Source organism: Drosophila obscura, unplaced genomic scaffold (assembly GCF_018151105.1).
Source record: "Drosophila obscura isolate BZ-5 IFL unplaced genomic scaffold, ASM1815110v1 contig_29, whole genome shotgun sequence".
Taxonomy (NCBI): domain Eukaryota; kingdom Metazoa; phylum Arthropoda; class Insecta; order Diptera; family Drosophilidae; genus Drosophila; species Drosophila obscura.
This window is the reverse complement of record NW_024542816.1, coordinates 1,143,644-1,166,751: the sequence shown is the minus strand read 5'-3', so window position 1 is coordinate 1,166,751 and position 23,108 is coordinate 1,143,644. Positions and strand designations below refer to the sequence as shown.

Genomic DNA, 23,108 nt, shown 5'->3' with positions numbered 1-23,108 from the left:
CCCACAGACACCTGTATGCTGAGCAGAGCAGAGCAGCGGCAGCGCTGCTCGTATCATTTATCATTTGCCTAAATGATCGCTGCCTCTGCTACAACTGATGCCGGGTGGGTGCCCACGCGCTGTTTAGTGTGCTCCCCCTCTCCCACACACACACACCCTTCTGGGGGAGGGCAGTCTTCGTTTTGCCATTCCCTCAGTTGCTTTCACGCACAGGCAGGTGCCTGTGCCATCGCCATCGACATTGTCGGCGGCATGCGATCTGTGTCTAACGGGGCTTTTCAGTCTCCTCGCGATGCTCTTCCGTTGATCTTCACGTGCGCTGGCGACGTCGTATCTCCTTCTTCTCGTTTCGTTTCGCCTCTACTGCTATCTCTTTCTGTTCTCTATACGGGTGTGTGTGCGTGTGTTTTTTTTTTTTTGTTATTTTTCTTTATGAGAATTAAACTTGAATTTAAAATGGGATTTTAAAATGCAATAGCTTAAAGCTTAAAGTCGTACATTTTTAGGTTTTAATTTTTGATTAAAGAAATTCAAAACAAAACAATACAGTTCTGGTGCAAAATAAATAATTTGAAATAACAAAATTTAAAAGCAAATTCGAAACAATGTTTAAAAACTAAATTAAAGGCTTTAAATAACATTTCAAAATGCCTAAAACCTTACAGATGCTTTTTCGATTTTGACTAAGTTTATTAAATCAATTTTATTCTAGTAAAAATCTTAATTACAAATTCGAAATATCTCGAAAAAAAGACAGTTAAATACTGTAATTATCATTTCCAGGCATAGCAACATAATTAGATCGAAAAAAACCCCCAAAAACTGCAATAAAAATTAAGACACATTTAATGTACACAAACTTAATAAACTAAAAATGTTCAAATTAATATAATAATTTATTCATCTACTTAACAAATAAAACGATTTAAGTTCTATCGTTTTTTTTTTGTTGGCTGCCGATCGATGAACATGTGGCAGCAATTAAATCAATTAAACGTCCATTCATTTAGATGGCAAATAATTTGCATATTTTCATTCGGAGTAATACCTTTTCATTTCACTGAATTTTTCAATCAGTTTTTTACCTTTCTTTTTATAAAAAAGAAAAACTATACCATGCATACATATAACCTCTTTTTGTTTTTGCTAGTGACAAAGAATGCCCCATGGCGCGACTGCCGAACAAATTTCAAACAATTTTCATTTGTTTGCCACGTAGTACTTGTGTGTCCCATGTGGAGCACATTTCTTCTACCACTTCGCTGCTGCTCATTATTATTGTGTGATTTTTTGTTTTTTTTGTTTTGTTTTGTGTCGTTTAGAAATATATTTCTTATTGTATTTGCGCTTGTGTCACGAAAAATAGTGGAGAATCGTGTGTTGACAAATTACTAGTACCATTTGCAAAAAGATATAATAATAAAATATGGAAAATATCAAAATTAAAATGAACAGTGAAGGCGTATAAATATTTTAATATAATTGAATTAACTCTCAATGACAGGCGAATGGTCGGACAACAAAATAAAATTAGTAATACAAACAATCAGGCGGAAAAGCAACTAAAAATTTACTCCAAAACTAAACGCCAACGAGAATCAGGTACGAGAAAATAACCAAATATATAAATACATAATAAATTTAAATGTGCATATGTATGTTCGATCTTAATATATTTTATATTTGAATGATTTTGTGCAGAGAGCAGATCAAATATACTCGATACTCATATGCGAAAACAATTGTTTTGCCCGCCACCGTTCAAGTGACACACTTGAGGCAGAACTCTGAAGAGATCATTCAGGAACCCCTAAAGCTACATACATGTATATGTATATGTATATGTATGTATTAGGTGTCTGTTTGTATGGTTTACCTTCTACTTGCATGTATGTATGTACATATATACAGGTATACGCGCACTCGTACTGCCACTGGCCACTGCCGACTGGGCACTCGTACATGATCCAGGGCCAAAAAAAACTTATTCAGTATTTCCGCTACATTTGCATAGTCCACGAACAAATTTTGAGAGACGTCTCAATATAGAACAGAGTCCACAACAGGGGGCAATCAGAGATGATTAAAATATTGAACGAAGTACCATTACCATTACCATTTCACATTTCCATTTCCATTTCAATTCAAAAGTCGCGACGACAAATCAAATCGTTTACCCACAAACAAACAAACAAAATGAAAAGAAAAGAAGAAGAACAAAAAGACGTCGAATTTTCACAAAAAATACGAGTGTTTAATGTGTGTGTGTGTGTGTGTGTGTGTGTGTGTGTGTGTGGAACTTTGATCAAGAAATAGAAGCTGGGAGTAGGCGTCCCATTCTCAAGCCACGAGCTCGAGCTCGAGAGCTCGAACTCAATTAGCATTTTGTTGCGGCACAAAGTGGAGACAACAGGGAGAGCCCTGGATCCACCCTACCCTCCGCTCAGGGGCAAGCTAATCCCGCATCTAATAAATCTAATCATCATTCAACCGCCGACTCGTCTCAGGTTCACAATTGAATAATTGAACAATCTGCCGCACGAAGAAGGTCTCTTCCATTGAGGGAGAAGCATATTTAAGGTGTAATGTGTATTCATGTGAGATGATCCCCAATCGTGATTATATTTTGAGTGCATGATCCTTGAATGGGTAAAATTATAAGAAAACTGCCAAAGGTGCTAGATCGATCAGAGCGCATATTGCACAGCTTTAAGTGATTTGTCTTTGCCATGATCATCGTAGATCTCTTTCCCATCTAAATGTATGTATGTATGTATATCCCCCACCTATCCACTGGGCACTATCCACTTACCGCTCCACCCCGTTGAGAGAAACTGATGACGCGACCTTGAATCAAAATAGATTTTTATGCGCAACATTTTTATATTTATTTCATTTATTTTTGCCTCTTTGGCCGAGCGAGCCATCGCCCCACGATCGCCGCACGTCACCAAATGCCAAGAAATAGTTGAAAAATTTTTCCTCTGAATTTGTCTCTCGTTCGCTTAAAGGAAAATTCGCTTGGCCAAAGAATGCAGCCGGAGATAAGATCATTTTTGAATTCAAGTGCAAATGCATTTTTGCATTTTGCATTTTTCATGTGGCATACCAGATTGAAATTTAATTGAAATTGAAAAGAGGAGTGGTGCTCGGTGGGCGCTATGATGCCACATGTACATTGAGACTCATTGAAATGAAATGCTCAACGCTTTGCTGTGTGGATAAACTTTTTTTCCCAACACCACATCAAATTTTTATGCACGCGTTTCTGTTGTGTGCCTGAACAAAAATCCATCTGTGGGAGGGTGGGAAGGGCTGGGGCTTGTAAAACATGGAAAATTCAAGCCAACATCGATAGCGACGCGACGTTTCAGTCATGAATTTTATATGGTTTTTTAATTGAAAGTTAGCGCCGCCCAATCCCCCCCCCCCCCCAATCAAAAATCACAAGCCAAATCAAATCCATCGCATGTTCACGATTGACGCTGGAGTTTGCCCATTGGTGAAATTAACTAAATATTGTGCTTTAGTTTCAGATTTTACCCCTGAAAATCCCTTGGCCTGAGCGCTTCGAAAACCTTTCATACATCCAGAAAAGGCTCTGAGGTTGAAATGAAAAAACAATAATAATTTCTCTATCACAGAGCCGCTTGGCAATAGAAGGAATTCACCAACCAAAAATAACCAACAAATCGGAAGCTAAAAGGTAGAGATATTAAGATCTGAATCTACATATGCCCCCGAACTTTGATGGAAATATTCTTCTAAGCAAAACAAAAAAGCAGAATCCAATCGCATTAAATTCTTAGAATGTTTTTTTTTTTCAAATTTACCCTACAAATTGGTGCCTGCCATTAGCGTTTGGCCTAAACTCATTATCTATGGAAGACGACAGATTACCGGAAATTCCGGCGGAAGAAATAACAGATGCTGTTCAACGACAAAGATGGGACAAATAAGATGGTTAAAGAGTAGCAGAAAAAAAAAACACTGAAGAGAAACAGGGAATGCAATTAAGAGGGGGTCATATTATTTATGTATTTAGTGCTTTGTTGTTCTTGCTTAAAAATAGAATGTCAAAGACAACAAAAGCAAAGCCAAAAGACGTGCACAGCAAGAGGAATATCGAGAGGCGAACGTGACACTGGGACACAGCGATACAGATACACAAACAGAAGGGGGCAAGTCGAAGATACAAACTAATAATTCTAAGAACAACAGAAGGGGAAAACAACGACACGCAAATGACAGAAAATATCAAATCAAATGCATTCAAATGGCAGGTGAGGAGGTGCCTCCCCTCCCCTCCACCCCGCAGTGAGAGTGACAGTGACAGCAGGAAAGGATGCAAAGGGGCTAGCGGCCCGGTGGCCGGTGGCCGGTGGCCGGTGGCCAGTGGCGGAAGCGGCTGCCCAAAAGATCCATTAGTATTGTGGACTGAATCAGCAGTCGTCTAATGACGAACCCAACCAAAACCAAAAACCAAAATAGACCACAGAGGTGCAGAGCAGGGGAGAGCAGGGCAGGCAGGGCAGTGCAGTAGCGCACACTTTTGACACCTCAATGTCGTGCGAGTATCTCTTAAGTGGAACCTGGTGGGGGCTTGGGCAGCATCTTAGGGGATTACCATGCCACATGACACAACAAAATGACTCAAACGAATTCAAAGAAGGGGAAAAAGATTTCCCAAGAATTTCGCTGTCAATTGAGAGATCATGGGCAAAATTGGGGTAAAGTCTGATTAGGCATTCCAACCCATGAGCAACCCAGAAGCAACCAATGTAGTTTCAAATAATGTTGAAAGACTTTTACATCAGTAGAAAAGAGCCAGAAAATCCAAACAAATCTCAGTATGAATAAACCCAAGAGGAGGGAGGCTCTTTGCTTCCGTTCTGCGAGGAGCCAATGAAGAGATTATAATAAATGGAATACGGAACCGACGCACAGTCAATAAAAATTCTCATTTCACTCTTCCACCCACCCGTCTAATAGAAAGCAGCCCCAAAAAGAAAAAAAAACCACTATGGACATTCGGACTGTAAAGGAAATTCCACGATGCACGTCACGTAATCGCTGTGAATATCAAATTACTGGCGATAAAAATTGCAAAAATTGAAATGCAATAAGGCACTAAACATTAAATAATTGACATGTCCATTGGCGATGAGGCAAACAAGTTGCATATCAAATGAAATGCTGTCCATAGAACCCTCTCTGCCCTGAACCATTTAGGCGCAAATAAATATTGGGTATATGTTTCGATTGTATATATATGTATGTATGTATGTATGGTGTACACGTGTGTGTACATATTTGTGAACGGGAACGTGCGCGGCTTAAAAATGTGCAATCTGAAAATCAAAATTAAAATGATGCAAAATTTATGCACGCGACATGGCCATGGCACCCCCCAAACCCCCAAAACAAACATCATCACTTGACCGCCCACACAGTTCTAATTGGGGCTGGGATGACTATAAAGCGCAGCATTAATTGATTAATTATGCAAATCTAAATGCCAGGCTGGAAAGAAAAAAAAATATCAAAACTCTGTAGCCATCCTTTTAGTCATCACACTTGCGCGAAGAGCCTGCAGCAAGAGCCTTTTTTAATACCCTCTTTATTGATAGAATATACCTACTAAATACTTTATGGGTGCTAACCAAACCCCCTTGCAACAGTTCTCATTATTGGATGACTCTTGCTCGTTCTTTTCTTTCTGCTTTATAGAAATTTCATTTATCTCATAGATTGATTTATGAATGAACAGAAGATCTCTTCGATCGCTTTTCTCATTTCCCATTAAAAATATTTACGTGTTTACGCGTAGTCTGGCTGTAAGGGTATTTGCCGGATTTATGGCGTAAACGTTTAAAAAAGTGGATAAAACATAAACAAACAAAGAAACGAATAAAACAGTGCCGAGCCGCGCGGCGCCGCTCCACGCCGTGCAGGGGGCAACGAAAATGTTTGCCAAAAGCCGTCAGGCAATTAAATATAAGCAAACACAGCGCAGGCAGCGGCAGGCAGCAGCGGCAGAGCGGCAGCATCAGCGGCATACATATATGTATGTAGTCTGTACCCCCACATACTAATTAAGTGGCCAGCAGTGTGTGCCATGTCCTGCGTCCACCTGTGCGTATACGTAATTAATTCCATTATAATCTCTTACGCATAATAAAACAAACAGAGAATCGGCTCGAGTGGAGAACCGGTCTCCCGGCTGGGGGTGCGGCGCGACATCAGCAATCATAAAACATTCTCCTTGCGGCTGGATGGCTGCCTGGCTCTTTGGGTCCGTATCCTCCATCATCAGTGGAGCCAAACCAATGCCAATGCCCAATGCCAATGCCCGCATTGTACCCGAACGCCACAGCCCAGAGCCCAGAGACCAGAGACCAGAGCCAGCGGCTTCTGCAATTAATTGAAACTGAATTCATTTTGTCGCCTCCACACTCGTCCGTTTCGCCCCGATGTTCTCCGGTTTTCGTTTTCGTTTTCGTTCTCATTTCCATTTCCATTGGATTAAATTTCATAAATTTGTCGTTTGGGTTCCTTTTTTTTTTAATTTTTTATTGTTGGGCACACGGCGTATGCGTAATTTGTTTATGTCGCATGCGAGAATAAAAAGGCGAATAATATGCGTAGCAAAAGCGAATTTCCCTGCTCAACAGACTCTAAAAATAAACGCGGGAAAGCAACACAAATATGTACCCATACCCCACCTACCATTTTGCACAGCGAGGGTCACCCTTGACTTTGAGATGGAAATGGGAAAGAGTGGCACAGAGTTCTTGGGAGGCATGCATCCAAAATATTCCATTTGGATTCGTGTAAGATGGGATTACTGCCTAAATTGCATAATATAGAAAGGAAGGGAAGGAACGAAAACCAGGTCATATCCAGCAAAGGGTATCAAATGCTTCGGCTGTATTTTAGGTACGCTACCTTAGCTGTTCGTACTGTTTACCTCCATCAACGGCAGTCGTCCCCCCTTGCAGCAATCCTCTCCTGGTTGCCACCTTAGCCGATGAAAGCTTACAAATATTTGCGATTCGTGTTTATTATTTTCTTTCTTTTTTTTTTTTGTTTTGTTTGGGCTGTTTTTCCTCGTGCCTTGCCGGTTCTTCTTTTGGTTTCTTTTGGCATTTTTATGAGCTACATCAAAAATTGTTTTTGTTGTTTCGTTCGTTTTGCTTCGTGTTTTCTTTTGTTTATAACGAAAACGCCCAATAGACTGCCAGCCAAATGATGGCTAAATAATAATAATAGCAGCAATAACAGCAGCAGCAGCAGCAGCAGCAGCCATCCCTATGGTAACCATCGAGTGTGGGTGGGTACGAGGTGAGGGGGTGGTAGGGGCTGCTGGTACCAAGGGTACACACATCATGTGCATGTGGCCAAATCCACAAATATTATTTTTAAATATACAAATTCAGTGGCAAAACTGATTGTCACTGGTGCGCAAATATACTCGAATATTTGTGCAACTGTCATTGCATCTATTGTATGTTTATTATTTTCAGTCTATTTATGGCACGTATCTTTGGTCTGCGGGGGTGTTTTCATTCAGAAAATTTCCGCCTGAAGTTGGAAAATTAAAGAATGTGTAGTTACACAAACAAGTCTGATTGCTGGTATATTTGAAAACTTATTTTATTGGGCAAATTTTGGATAATGCAATTAATTTAAAATAACGAAACGTTTGATCTCCAGGCCATCGATCATCTACAGAAGAGCAAAGTGTTGGCTGTATGTGTTAGCTATTTGGCAACTGGAAAACTCACTTGAGAATGGCTTGCAGAACAATCAATGCTGTCAGTGCGGTGGCCATTGGACGCAGACAGTTGCGCAGAGAATGGAGCAGTGTTTCCAGTTCCTTTTTCTCCTTCTTTGACTCATCGTCCGAGGCAGACTTTAGTACATAAAAAATATGATAGTTTGTGAAGGTAATTAAGCCACAAGCCAATATCTGATTGGCCAACATCCTTCCTTCCTGCCTTCCTGTCTCTTGTGGAATATACCTTTTGTATACCTTTTGCTGGTCAGACGTATGTAAATTTAGAGAATGATTTATGCTGTAACGAGTTTTGATAGGTTTTGAATGGGTGTATCTCTGCGCCTACTCATTCTCAAATTTAAATTTAATTTAATTTAATTTAGTCTAATTTGGAAGGAGAAATCCAAGAAATCCAAGATGTGTAACGAGTGGGACCAAAATGCCATTAGGAGGCTACAAATCCAAACGAAAAGCCAGCTCAAACAATGCCTTAGACCACAGCAATGTCTCACGGTAATGATAACCGAATGAAATTAAAAAGAAAAAGCGTATGCTGCCCCCTAACCACCCACAACCAAAATAAAATAATTCCATTAATAATCATCAGCAAAGAAAATGAAACTAAAAACAAGAAAAGCAGGCAAGACGAACAGGCAAATAAAGTGAATAAAATAATAATAAAAACCTTTTAGCATATCCATGGCAATCCCCCGAGCTAATGAGGCAAGCGGGCGTGCGGCATTGGGTGGTCGGCGGCGACGACTCGGGGAATGCCCCCCCGCCCGCTCTTCTACAGGCCCTGCTTTCAGCCAGAATAACAGACAACAATGTTGCCAGCTTGTTTTAGTTTTTGTTTCCATCTTTTTTTTTTTGCTGTTAGGTTTTGGGCCAACGAGGGCGCTGTTATGCTGCTGCTGTTGGTGTTGCGGGGTGGTGGGGGGGGGCAAGGTCTGCCAGAACGGAGAAAGGGAGTGGAACATGTGCAACAATGTTTTTATTTTGGCTGAGCTTATTTTTAGTTACTTTTTTGCTACGGCTGCCGACGCTGAGCGAAAGAGAAATAACTTTCTAAATAAACGCAGCACATTTAGCAACAATGGAGGGACACACCCCCACCCCCAAAAACAACAACAACAGCAAGGCAAGAAGGAAAGGACATGGTCCACGGAAAACCCAACCATTTGATACCCATTAAATGATCAATCGGTTAGATGGCAGGCAGGCTCTGTGCTGGCATGGCATTTGGAGGGAGTGAAAAGGCACACTAAAATAAATCAAATAATAAATATGTGTAGATAATTACAGCAATAAAGTATGTCTCATAATTTTCTTACATTTCCATCGATATAACAATTCAAAATAATTCTTTTTCAGATTTTAATAAGAGACAAAAATACAAATTTAATGCAAGTAAAATATCTTTTGACCGTTGAGGTTTCTGTCGAAAAAGATATATGTTGCAGCAACGCTGCATACGAATGTGATATGTGATCTTATAGAATCTAGACAGAAAGCCTAAAAACTCTTGGACTACTTTGACGGAGAGTAGCATCTGTGGAATGTAAATGCCTGCGGTGTTACTTCCTCGCCAGGGTATCCTGCAAACATCCTTAGCAAAGCGCAACAACAACAACAATAATAACAAAATAGCTGCAAACATACAAATCTACGTATGTATGTATGTATGTATGTATGTACTTGTACGTATAAACACTTTCCGCTTTTGCTGTCTGCGCATTTTCGTGACGCTTTTCTTTTTTTTTTTTCGATGCCCCACAACAGGGCAGGGTATATCAATTTTTGGCTAAATATGTTGACTGCCATCAAAGACTCTGATATCAAAGGGTAACTGCATATCGGTGACACCCAGCCAAGTGTCGGCGCTGTTTTCCCACTGTATTTCTACGAGTTGTTTGTGTATATATATTTTTGTTTTGTTTTGTTGTGCTCGTCGCGTGGCAAAGTTTTCCTTCTTGCAGCATTTTCATTTTATTGCCGCGCAGATTAGAGTTGCAGAATTGTTAAATTTTCATTCCAATTGTTCTGCTTCTGCGTGTCCTTCCTCCTCCTTGTTGTTGTTTTTGTTGTTGCTCGCGTTTTTGGTTTTAATTTCTTTTGGGTTTTGGGCGGTAAGGGGAGCGGAGCGGAAAGTTTGCGGCTCGTTGAGCGAATGGCCCTGACAAAAACGGCCCAGACCCCTTCCTGCCGTCCCTTAGGCTGTCCAACTAATTGACGGAACGAAAGAGAGAGCTTTGCTTCGCCAAAAGAAATGGCAATGGCAATGGATTGATGAAAATGATAATGCTAAATAAATAAATGCTTGGTTAACCATCCGACAACCGAGAACCGACAACAGCCGTAGCAAATTGTGAATAATGGCCACTAAACGAATTAATTCAACTGCAAATGCGCTAATTGGGCATACATCATCGATGGGTGTGGGGAGTGTGGGCAGTGCTCAAGGATGTCCCACGAGCGACCAGGGCGGCAGCTTCAACGAGGATTTTGTATGCTTATTAAACTCCAGGAAGATGATCGGCTATAGCTGCATTAAATCCGTATTATGCACATTCGTTTATTCGTAATTTATAGATGCAAAAATGTTGCCTCTTTTTGTACTGCAAACATTTCAACAAAATCATTCACGCTCCCGGAAAGAATCTTTATCGTAAGCATTATTATTTGATTGCTAAATAAGAAAGAGAGAGCGGAGTGACAGGGAGTGTCGTTGATATACATAAGTTGGGTGGGTGGGTAGGAATGCCCCTCTTCCACACTACACACATATCATTTGCATGTTTGTGCGCTGCTCGTTTTTTATGCTGCTGATTTTCTCCTTTGGTCCTTTTCTGTCCTGTGGGTGTCGGTTGAAGATTGAGAGCGTGAGCGTGAGCGTGAGCGTGAGAGAGAGGGGCGCCGCGTGGTGCAATGCAAGCGAATTTGCATAGAAAATAGACAGTTTGGAAAATTGCATTCCATGTTGATAACTTAAGGCCCCTCCAGAGTTCTGTCCCGTGCCCCATGCCCCCACAGCAACCAGCGTACCTCTTAAACCATTCACCAGCTGCAATTGAAAAGTAGCTTGAAGCAGAAGCTTGCAGCTCGCAGCATGCAGCATGCAGCGACGTGTGAATAAATATTTTGTTTAAGTTTTATGGCAATGGACGATGGCTCTGGCCTGTCTGTGCCTCAGTGGTGGTGCGTGGTGTGTGTGTGTGTGTGTGCCCCTTCCCACCCACACGTTACGTGGAATGTCACACGATTTATGTATAAAGGCTTGGGCCAGAGAGCCTTTTGCTCATTGCACTCCTGGACCCAGGTCACACCTTGAGCGAAATGCAATTTTGTCTGTCAAAAAAAAAAAGAAGAACAGTAAAAGAAGGAGACAAGAGACAAGAAGGAGAGGCAAACACCCTCAGCCTTGCCATTTGATACCCTTTCAGCTGGAACCTTCAAAAATGCTTCCCAGCGCTGCATTCGAATTATAGAACCCAGCTCTTTGCAGGGTATGATGCTGGCACAGAGGCAGTGGCAGAAGCAGCCAGTTGGATGTGCTGTCAGAGCAGTGCTGCACCTTGGCATGCAGCTGGATATTTGGGGTGCAGCACCCCTCTCCCTCTTCACCGCAGTTCATTTCAACAATGCATCAACCAGTGGGGTGACTCTTATGGGTTTATAAATCATCAAATTGATGGTCTGCTCTTGGCATAACATTTGAAGCCTGAAGTGGGGGCAATTATTAAGTAGTTTTCATTAAATTTAAGAGAAAGAATAATACTTAAGGATCGTTCCTTCCATGTTGCAACAGCAACAACAGGGAAAACAGGAAAATAAAATAAAATTAATTATATTGGCTTTGCTGCCACAGATGAGAGAAAGATTAAAAGCAGCTTCTGTTTATGAGAACTGTGTTTTTTTTTGCTTCAAGCAGCAAAGTAGTCGCAAAGCAAATACAAATGCTGTCCTGTCCTGTCCTGCTCTGACCTGACCTGCCCACTGCCATGGCAACGAATCCGTCAAAGAATGTTTGATAAGGGGGCTATGTACATTTTTTGCACAAGAAGGTATGTTGGTAGGTAGTCGCATAACCTTTGCTCTCAGTCTAGCCAGTATGTAGTTGTTGTCCGCATTCTCAGGGACAAGTCCGTGCACCCCGTTGATGGGGTCCTCTACTTGCATCGTTGACTGTTTGTTTTGCCACAAAGCCTGATGATGCTGCTGCTGCTGCTGCTTGGCAGTGGTGCTCGGACCGAGCTTGGAGCTGACTGAGTGACTGAAAGACTGCCTCACTGAAGACTGACAGAGAGAGAGAGAGAGAGAGAGAGAGAGAGTGGACTGACTGACAGAAAGAGAGTGGACTGAGGGACCTGACTGAGACAGTGACTGGGGCTGGGGCTGCAATTGAGGCTGGAGCTGAAGCTGGATGGTTGGTTATGGGCAAGCTTCCCTGTCATGATGCTGTTGTAACTATTTGACTTTATCCTCTTGCCCCGCAGATCCATGGTAAACATGCTGAAGCATGGAAGGGTAAAGTTGTGGCACGAGGCAAAGCTATGAAGAATGTTACCACCCACACCCACACTTTCCGTGGCAAACGATAAGCAAAGTCTACAGAACCGTGGACCACTCGTTGGCTCCCCTCATAGATTTATATGGCCAGGTGACAGGTGCCAGATGCCAGGAAGAGGTCTCTAAAGGGAAAAGTGTGGATTTTCCTGCCAGTCAGTTTTTCCCATTTAAAGTTCATTTTAAATGTGGCGAGTCTTAAATGCAACTTGTCATAATCAGGCGCAAAAAACATGGCCGCAGGTCTCCTCTCTCTGTCTGCTTCTCTTTCTCCTATTCTACACGACCGCTGTCCTACCCTCCCCGCGCAACACACACAGCCTGTGTGTCTGTGTCTGTCTCTCTCCCTTTCCGCCTTCCTTAAAGTTCTTTCTCCATTTTCTTTGTAGTTTGTTGCCAATTAGGGCCAAGGCACATTTTTGTTGCTGGCTTGAGAAAATGGCACACAGCCACTTGACTTTCCCGCGCTATTGTTGTTGCCTCTACAACCCACTGAGCCACTCACTAATTATGCAAACGAAAAATAAATACATAGAACCAGCAGGCAGCACAGTGTGCCAGTGCAGGAGCAGGTGCAGTGAAGTGAAGTGCAGGAGTAGGCAGCAGGCGAAGGTATTTCTGTTGCATCTGGTCATACTAAAGTGGAACGCGGCGTCCCACTGGCGAACACACAAAAAAAACGCGAAGAATAGCTTTGGGTGTCAAAGATTTTCTGATACTCTTACTAGAGTCACTATTCACAATGGCGTGGCATGGTATATGATTTATGTAGTTATACAGGGTACACCCATTTTGCAACAGCTAAAAATTTCCAAGCAGACGGTCATCTGATTGGAATATGCAGGGGATTCAGGGCGTCGCAAACATTACTTGAAAATATTTATACTCTTCCCGCGCAAAGAGTATGAGGAGGAACCACAGCAGCAACAGCGTGTGTGAAGAGTAATGCAAGGTATATACTGTATAAGGTGAGGTTCAACTGTCTATCGAAGCACCTACCACAAAAGCATGCGTCGATTGGTTGCGCCTGCACAAACACAAAAGAACATTTCGATCAATGTTTGATGTCGAATCGAACGCAACTGAAAATGCGCCACCTCTCCTCCAAGATAGTATGCCCTTGAGGCGTTAGGTGTGAGTGTGTGTGTGGGAGCGAGAGTATTTACATACATGCATCTTTCATCTCGCTTGCACTGGTTGCCTTTTTTCGCACGTCCCTTTTGGTGCTGTGCTCCTATTGCGTATGCCTGTTTGTTTGAGTGTGTGCTAATTTAGGCATCTTTTGTTTTTTGTGCCGTGCCTGAAATGACACACATGCACGCGTGCAGAGTGCTGGCCGTGTGGAGTGTGTGTGTGGGAGAGGGTGATAGCTAGGAGCGGGAAGAGACCGAGAAAGAGAATCACATTAGAGAGTTGGATGAGACGCGTTAAGGTTCTGTGCATACCCTTTAATGCCAAGACATGTACAGAAATATGTACACACATACATATGTCTGTATATAAATGAAGATATCTTAGGAACGGAAACAAAATTGTACACATTTAACCCTTGAAAGCCAATGTTATTTGTTAACACTGTTTCGAGCCAAATAAAACAGATGATCGGTAAACCTATTGTATATTATTGTTATATACCCTACAAATGCGAATGTACTTGTAAAAAAATATCAAGAACCAAGCAAAATACGATGCATTGTCCGGGTGCAAAAAGAAGCGCCAGGAAACGGCAAATGGGAAATGTAGCAAGGGAGGAGGAGGACGTGGGAGAATGCAATAAGCCCGTTCCATTTTTTTTCCTATTTTATTCTATGCTGATGTTATGCCTGGCACCCCATACATTTATCCACAGATATTTCTTTTTCACAACATCCATTTGTGCATATGTACATTGATAGCTGTTGTGGTTGGCGTGGGTGAACTTCTGGTCTGGATTTGTTAGGGCTTACGGAGGAGCCGTTAAGAGCCATTAAAAGCGTTGCCTGCTGAACGTTAGGAGTAGCGCCGCTATCGATATTCTTTATTCTCTGCTGCTCCTCGGACTGCCGTCCCACTCTAACACACGCATGCAGCCCATCGAACTCTTCTGTCGAGCTCTGCATGTCATGCCATCCTTTTCTAACGCACGTTGGGCTTATGGTTGCGATCTTCTTCTTTCGAACTCGCGACCTGTCTGCCATTCTTCTTTCGCGCATTTGCACAAAGAAACGAACTGGGTCGGGAGTCATTCGTTATCCGCTGCGCTGGTGAAACATAGAGCAATCGAGACGAGTGGTGGACGCATTTGCAGAATTCATTAAAATCACTTTCAATCCATTTCAAACATGAGTAATAATCTGGACACTCGTGTGAAATTCACTTATGTGGTGGACGCCGGCAATGAGTTTGTGTGCAAGGCAAAGTTCGTGAAGTTATGTGGCTATGGAGATGGTAAGTGATTAAACTGAAACAGCTTGAAATGTTTCTGCCATTTTTTGCTTAAATTATTTCTCCATCCGCAGCTGCTGACGCACAGAAGGCTCAAAAAATGGCTTGTTCCAATTTATTTGCGAAGATGAAAATACTTCGCCAATACCAGGGAGATACGATTGGCGCCATGCACGAGCTGGATAAAGAAATTTGTCAAAAATATAATCTGGCGCTGGAAGGTGCTTTCGAATAATTCGGCACAGCACTGGCACACATCAGCCCCAAAGGGATCTCAAAACTAGAATTATATTTGTTCCTTACATTTGTTCCTTACATATGTTCAAATATATGCATAATAACAAAAAAAAAAGCGCAATCACTATTGAATGAAGGGCACCAATTCGGCGCCTCGCCGCGAATTCATAAGAAAAACACAACACAAGCCATGTGTGTGTGTGTATTCATACATACATACACGCTGTCGCCAGGCAGATTTGTGCTTAAAATTCGTTACGAACTCTCGCTCGTTCCTCTCTCGCTCTCTCTTTCTCTACCACTCCTATGCCGGCAGCCGCGAACGTTCTGTTTACAGCGTTTCTTTTCACTGCTGGCACATACATACATACAAACATGTGTTTTTGAGTCGAAATCTACTGGAATTCATAATCAGATTTCAAGTTTCGCGCTCGGTGCAATATTTACACGCACGATTTGATCACCCTTTGGGTATTGTGGATGAAAAGTGTAGTGTTTTTTGTTTTCAGTGTAAAGCAGTGTAACTGAATCAGAGAATCAGTGGAAAATGTAAAAACAAAAAACTAAAATGGCCACGGAAAAACTGAACTGGGAAGCCAGTGGCAGTCCAAAGCGGATCGGCGCATTCAGATCTTTGGTTTTTATTTGTGTTTTATTGCAGGCAACTTTACTGCTTTCTCCATTCGCGGCAACAGCTGCGGCAATATCTGCGTCTCAATCTGCCCCAGGAAACCAACAATACAGAGGCTTCGGGGGGTCTTGCTCCTCTGCTCAGGGATGCCTTGGCACTGGCCCACCGCCCTCCAGAGGTACTACGCTATGGAGCACAATCATCGAAACATCGTCCAGGCGGATCAGTATTACTTTCTGGTCTTGGCCATCCTGGCAATACCGCGGCCCTGGCTGGACAAGCGCCGCCTGCTGGTAACCATCAAGCACAGCCACGAGCTGCATCGTCGCGTCCTGGGGCATGTGGGCCCCATTGAGGTCTCTGCTGATGAAACGCTTCAAACAATGGCTGAATGGCAAGCACACCAGCAGCAGCTTCCTGCAGCCGCTGCCCACCTCAAATCGGTGCTAATGTGGGCCGGTCCGGCTATCGTTAGCCGCCCGTAATCATACCCAAGCAGCAGCGTACCAAGTACCATAATCTTCTGCAACTGGCAACTGGCCAGTAGGAGTTCGTTCGTTTGCGCGTTTCATTTTGAATGGCATGAAGCAGACGCTAATCCTGTACCAGCGATCAGGAACAGAGAACGAGGCATCACACCTGCGAGTATTAGTTGCACTCAACGCAGCAGAGGCTGTGTATGGATGGATGGGAACCCTGCCCTGACCACCGATTGGAGCCAACAAAAATGTATTATTTATTTAGTTTGTAGATTTGCATAAGTATGTTTAGTATGTCAGTGTGGAATGAGCCTTCGCCCGTGGCTTCCTCCCCCGGGAATGCCACAAAGTTATGCTGCATGCGACGATCTGCCCCCCACACCCCACACTCTTCAAAATGTCATCAGCTGTGTGGCCAGAAGTACACACTTTTCGGTTTTCCCTTTATTTTTTTCTTTCCTTTTGTTTCTTGTTTCGTTTTTTGTACTTTTTCTTTTATCCTTTTTCTGTCTGTCGGGGGGGGGAAAAGGGCGGGTCAGCCCCCCCCCGGAGCCCGCGCCGGCCCCCCCGGGGGGAGAGAGAATATAATTGGAACGGGGGGGGCGTGTGTTTTTTTTTTTCGTTGTTTGGTTGTTCGCTTAATGCAACGAATATCGTTTTACGGGCGTTTTCAGGTTGCTGTTGCACGTATGTACATACGTGCAATATTTGCGAATTTTCCACTTGCTGCATGACAGTGAGGATGGGTGGCGGTTGGTGGGGGGGGGGGTAGAGTGAGGCGTTAGCAGAATGGCGGAAATTTTCCCACTTTTATTGTTTTTAAAACGCTTTCCAATTTTTAGCTGCTCTTCGCTTATTTCTATTTTGCTGCTGCTGCTGGTGCTGGTGCTCTCTGGTTTTGTTGTTACCCTTTCCACGGGGTATAGCCGGACCCTGATCTCTGAGCTTGCAACGTAACAGAGGGAAACCATCATTGAAAAACTGCCTGCAAATATCTGGAATGATTTTCTTGTGGCTTTTTTCTAATCGCAGTGCCCATATAAATCGTCTAAATATTGAACACACGTCTGGCTAGCGTCGGAATTGGCATTCAAGAAGGGCATCAAATGCCTCGCCAGTTGCTTCTTTCGTTCGTTTCTATTTAGTTTGTTGTTGTTTAAGTTGCAATTGCAATCGTAGTTTTATTTAACGCGCAATTTGTCTGCTCTGGGCGAGAGGCACTCGAAAGGATGGGCTGGTGGGGGTGGCCTTTGAGGCCAATGGTGATGGTGGTCCGATAACATTTTCGCCTCCCACAACCCACCGCCCCCCGCTCTACACACTCCACAAAGTGAATCAAAAGAAATAAGCAAAAAAGCCCCGAAAAAATCCGAAATTGAAAACCAAATAAATAAGTGAGCTTTCTCTCTCTATCTTTCCTTCACTCGTTGGGTAGGTGTGTGTGTGTGTGGTTTGTGGAAATGTAATTTGAGACAAAATATCCGAGTGGCTGTGGCAAGACAAAAACTTGGACAACGCTTCTGAGGGCTTCTGCTCGAAGGGATAGGATGCGGAATGGCATCCATTTGCGGCACTTCTCATTGGGTCTCCCAATATCATTATCCTTATGGGATATCCCCTAACCACATATGTACATATGCATTGAAACATTATATCAAAGCACTTAAAGGGATACGTGGAAATGTTCCGATTGTGCAATTAGAATTCTAGAATATACATAGATAGTATGTGAATGGTTCTCTAAGCTTCGCCCTTTCTGTTCTGTTTTAAGTCAGTATCTATCTCTCTGTTAATACAGAGTTTTCTTTAATTAATATTCCAACAACTGCGAATGAAAATACGAACTAAAATGCCTTAAATATATATGTACCTAGCGCTTGGAGATAGCCATAATAGCCATTCGAAAAAAAGATTCTAGGCACTTGGCTTTAATACTCTGTAAGCTCCCAGCCCATCCAGCTCCCACCCCACAGAGCTGTAAGCTGACTAAACTATTTTTGGATTTTGATTTTTTAATTACTATCTCTCTCTCTCTCTCGCTCTCTGTCACTTTGCAGTTGCTGCGTACTCCTGAGGGGCCAACGGATCTGTCAAAAGTGCAATCGGAATTGGAATCCTATTTCGGAATCAACAAGCTCTCAAGTGCTGTGCTCTGGTCCGTGGGTTATAGGCACCAATTTCCAATTGGAGGCTGCCTTTTTGGTTGCCGCCTGCAGCAATGACAATGTCATCGACGCTGATGCTAACGCTCGCCGAGGCAGCGGAGGCCATGGGGACGGCAACGACGGCGGCGGAGGCATTGCAGTCCTCAGAGGAGGCAACAACAACATTGCCCGAGGCGGGCGTTGAAATGTTCTCGGATGCGGATATGGCGGAAGTGCGGCATGTTGTGCAGCGCATTTTGGTGCCGTGCGTTTTTGTTATTGGACTATTGGGAAATTCAGTGAGCATTTATGTTTTGACGCGGTAAGTGCACTTGTCTCTATCCCACCCCGCTTAGCCCACTCTCCCACTCTCTGTCCCGTCCTTGTATGCTGGGGGATTATGTTGGCCCCAGTCGATTCGGCAATGGAAATGGAAATGGAATGGGCGTGGCCATTCAGCAGTGTTATTTTATGCATTCTATGTATGCCTCATTCCCTCTGCCTCTCTCTCCTCTCTCTCTGTGTGGTTGAGTACAGTGAAACATGGCACTGAGCGCACAGGTACGCAGCACATTAAACACGGCATTTAATTGTAGCCACGTCTGCACTTTAAATTCATTCCCCAACACCCGACAACAATAGCCAGCCAGCCAGCCAGCCAGCCACCGCCATTTTATGTGATGCTTCAAATGCAAAAACCCTTTGGTAGCGACTATTGATACCCTGTTTGAGTGTATTTAAAATTTATAAAGCTTAGCTTAGTGGCTATAATTTCTTGCACAAATATTTCTTGCTATTTTCCTGCAAATATTCCCAGTTATTTAATTAGTTTCTTCGCCTGTCATTGGGGGGTATCAAATGCTTCGTTAGCCAACCCCACCCCATGGCTGGTCTCTTTTCCACCGTTTTCTTCTTCTGTTTTTGCTGCTGTTGTTTAACAGATAAGGGATCCTGGGGGGCCGGGGGCACGGTTGCAAGCTTGCAGATGAGTCCGATTCAGTGGCTGTTTTTTTTTGGTGCTGCTGCGATTGTTGTTTCGGTGCTGCGAAATATGCGACTGTTGTGTGTGCCCTGCACTTGCACCTGCAGCTGCAACTGCTGTGTGCACTGTCTCTCTGTGCTGCAAATTTTCCATGCAAATCAGAGCCCTGGGTTTCCCAATTAGCTGCCAAGACGCTTGCCTGCCAATGTCTGGCAGGGTAATTCAAAGTGCGACCTGACTGGGCCAGCCCCATTGTGTGGGTGTGGCTGTGTGTGTGTGGCAGGCCACAACTAAATGTTGAACAGTTAGTTTTAATTATTGTGCCATCTTTTGCCTTTATGACTGTGCCGACATTTGCGTGAATTTTTCAAAAAAAATTACCATCGTGCTTTCCATTGCCTGACTGCTGGCTGCCACCACCCACGCCAGCCATGCCCCCCGCTGACTCGCCATTGCTTTCGGGCAATTTGGTATTTCAATTGGTGTTGCATTTTGGCAACGTTTGCATTGTCCACCAAATTGTTTGGCCTGATTTCAACAGCGCAGCATTCAGCGATACAAATGCAGATTCAAATCAGATGCAGATACAGATACAAAATGCACACAGAGATACATGCAGACCAGTGCAGATGAGAGTGAGAGAGAAATTTCTATTCTATTCTATTTATTTTTTTGTTGGGATTTGATTCTTGTCGCCATTTAGGAAGCGCATGAGGTGCACCACAAACATTTATCTAACGGCTCTGGCAATTACGGATATTGCATACCTGACCTTTCAATTAATCCTCACACTCCAGCACTACCAGTACATCAAGTACCACTGCGAGATCTATTGGCTGCTTTACGGATACTTTGTCTGGCTGTGCGATGTCTCAGGTGAGCCAAACAAAAAAAAACATGCAGAAATATATTTATTAAGGGTATATCCTGAGTGAGTGGCTTTATTGGGTGGATTCCTTGGGTAAAATGAAATCATTTTTGGCATCGAAGGGATAAAAGTCCAAGCGGAATGGCAATCATCCTTCCTGCATGCTCCACCATTGGCCATGCATCAAGGTTGTGGGGTGGCACATCAATTGGCATTGCACCTGCGGCTGGGGCTTGGTGTTGCTGCTGCTGCTGCTGCACTGCTGCTGTGCATCAATTTCATTGAGCTCTCTGTCAATTTACGATGCAAAGTTAGCGGCGCCCTTCTGCCAAATGCTACAGCGGTCGGTCAGTCAGCTGCGGCTCACAGCAATCCGAAAAGCTATACGAACAGGGAACCCAACAGGGGACCTCCTCCCACCCGCCCGCGGAGTGCGTGGCTCATCAGCGGGGACGGCCACGTCAATCGTTTAGAGTGCGCAACGTTTTGAATAAAAATTGACAGGCATTCGCCTGTCTGTTGGCCGTGCCGAGGGACGAAGCATCTAACAGCTGCAGCAGGGGGGGGGGGGCCGGTAGGGGGATGGCCAAGTGATTGTCTAACCAGCTCTCCTCTCTCTCTTTCCACGCTCTCTGTTGGTGTGTGTGCCCCAGCGTACATCTCCATTTACATAGCCGTGTGCTTTACCATAGAGCGCTTTATCGCGATACGATATCCGCTGAAGAGGCAAACGTTCTGCACGGAGTCCCTCGCCAAGAGGGTGATATCAGGTGAGTGCTGAGATGGCATACCCTTGGGTAACATATCCTTTGACTGCACACCCCCCTACCCTCCACCCGCATCTGTGGATCTACGCATCATCATTTTGACAGCCGTCGCCCTGTTCTGTTTGCTGTCCACGCTCTCCACCGCGTTCGAGCACACAATGAACATCGAGTGGAAGTTGATTGATGACGCCTACAAGCCATGCAATCAAACCCCGGCCAATGTCTCGCCAACGCCCTCGCTGCCAACGCCAGCGACTGTGTGGCAGCTGCAGGAGGAGGAGGATGATGACCCCCAAGCGACCACCATCAGCAGTGCTGCAACGTTTCCCCTCTACGACGGCAGTGGCAACAGTGATGGGCAGTCAGGTGAGTAAACGTTTACACTCCCCTTCCTCCAGATTCGCTACATGTGATAGCGCAACTACAATATTTGCTCTCCTCCCCCTCCTTCCGCTTGCCGCTTACTGCAAACAACAGGCAACATTCCACGACAGCAGCAACAGCAACAGCGCCGGCACTGGCCATCATCTGTGACGACGCCGCCGCCGGGACTGAGTGAAACTTTAGATGCCACCCAGCAGAGTTCAGACTCCCAGGAGCAGGTCACGGAGAGTCTGCTGCAGCTGCCACGCGCCGAACGCAGCGGGGACTTCAATCACTCGGATGCATTCGCATTTAATGTAACGCAATATTGTCAAAATGTGAGTGGAAAAATGACCTCCCCAGAGGCGCTAATCCACCAAGAAGCTGAATAATCAGCAGAACGTCTGGAAGAGTGTGGCCCTGCCCTGGATTCTGTATTTATCCTTTGTCTGCTCACGTTTTGCACTTGTTGTATCCCCTAGATGACTGTCTTTAAGCACATTTCGTCGGATTTGGGCAACAACGATCTGTATACGAACGCCTGGAGCATGTTCACGCTGGTGGTGTTCGTGCTCTGTCCCCTGTTCCTGCTGGCCACGTTCAACAGTTTCCTCATCCTGCTGGTGCATCGCTCAAAGAGTCTGCGCGGCGATCTGACAAATGCCAGCAGCATAAGACGCACCAAGGTGAGATGGCATCCCATGGGACGAGCACACAGCCAACCTTAAAGCTTCCTCCGCTGCTCCGTTTCTCCGATTTCAGCGCAAGTCAAACACTGGACTCACGGGCAGCGTTTCCCAGGAGAATCGTGTCACAATCACCCTGATCGCCGTCGTTCTCCTGTTCATCGTGTGCCAGCTGCCGTGGGCCATCTATCTGATACTCGAACAGTATATGAAGATAGCGCCGGGTGCCCAGGTGATTGCCGGCAATGTGTGCAATCTGCTGGCCGCCCTCAATGCCGCCTCCAATTTCTTTCTCTATTGCGTGCTGTCGGACAAGTACCGGAAGACGGTGCGCGAGCTGATCACGGGCTATCGCTATCGTCGTCGCCATGCCCGCAACAATACGAGTCTCTATGTGGGCCACCACACCACCACCACGCTGACGCACATCAATGGCGACCATCATCATCATTTACATCATCATCATCATGGGGGTGGGGCTGCTGGTGCGCCGTACAGTGGCGCAGCTGGCAGTCGTCGCAGCTGCAGTCGGAGTCGCAACAAGGCGGCGGCCACGGGTCGCCTGATAGCGTGAGAGAAGAGTCACGACGCGTGACTGAATGAGCGTGAATCGAGCCGAGCCGAGCCGAGCGTGAGGTTGCTCTCACGAGTAATGGGGCACTCAGCAATGAGCCACGATCGAGAGAACTGACACACCGCCTGCGTAGCATAGTGAGAGTAGAAAATATGTGATCAAGCATCACAGATGATTGATTGATTGATTGAGTGGATAACTCTAACGTTTATCGCAAGCCAAGCCTGAGCAGTGCAGTGCCTTCAGTTTGTTAGTTTGTGATTCTGTCTCTCTCTCTCCTTTATATATTACCTAATATAAAGATTATATAACATACATTGTGCCATAATGTGATGATTATAGTTTTATGCTAGTTAACCTAAACGTAATTGTTGTCCTAAGTACTAGACAAATCAAATACAAAAAACAAAACAACAAAAAAAGAAAAACAACCAAGAAAAGTTTCAATCTCCGTTTTCCGGCCAAGAGTGGGACAAAGAAGATACCACATCCGATATCCGTTATCCGATCTGTCAGCAGCTGTAAGAGAGAGAGAGCCAGCCTATGGCGGAGCCACATGGAGGTGGCTTTTGTTTTGCGATAACTGAAGTGTGGATAACCCGCAAGC

At 44.3% G+C, this 23,108-nt stretch overlaps 1 protein-coding gene across 1 annotated transcript; it reads left to right on the top strand.

The window, feature by feature from the left end:
• Nucleotides 1-21: 21 nt before the first annotated feature.
• Nucleotides 22-22,755, top strand: LOC111069307. The gene is made up of 9 exons (XM_022359312.2): nucleotides 22-391; nucleotides 1,323-1,602; nucleotides 18,175-18,583; nucleotides 19,947-20,119; nucleotides 20,765-20,881; nucleotides 20,984-21,244; nucleotides 21,356-21,579; nucleotides 21,724-21,927; nucleotides 22,004-22,755. Exons 3-9 carry the CDS (start codon nucleotides 18,336-18,338, stop codon nucleotides 22,499-22,501), a joined length of 1,725 nt encoding a protein of 574 aa, XP_022215004.2. The 5' UTR covers nucleotides 22-391; nucleotides 1,323-1,602; nucleotides 18,175-18,335; the 3' UTR covers nucleotides 22,502-22,755.
• The last annotated feature ends 353 nt before the right edge of the window (nucleotides 22,756-23,108 follow it).

Coding starts and splice junctions, on each gene's coding strand:
- LOC111069307 (XM_022359312.2), top strand. CDS start 18,336: ATGACAATGTCATCGACGCTGATGCTAACGCTCGCCGAGGCAGCGGAG. Junction 18,584..19,946: donor AGCATTTATGTTTTGACGCG/GTAAGTGCACTT, acceptor GTCGCCATTTAG/GAAGCGCATGAGGTGCACCA. Junction 21,245..21,355: donor CAACAGTGATGGGCAGTCAG/GTGAGTAAACGT, acceptor TGCAAACAACAG/GCAACATTCCACGACAGCAG.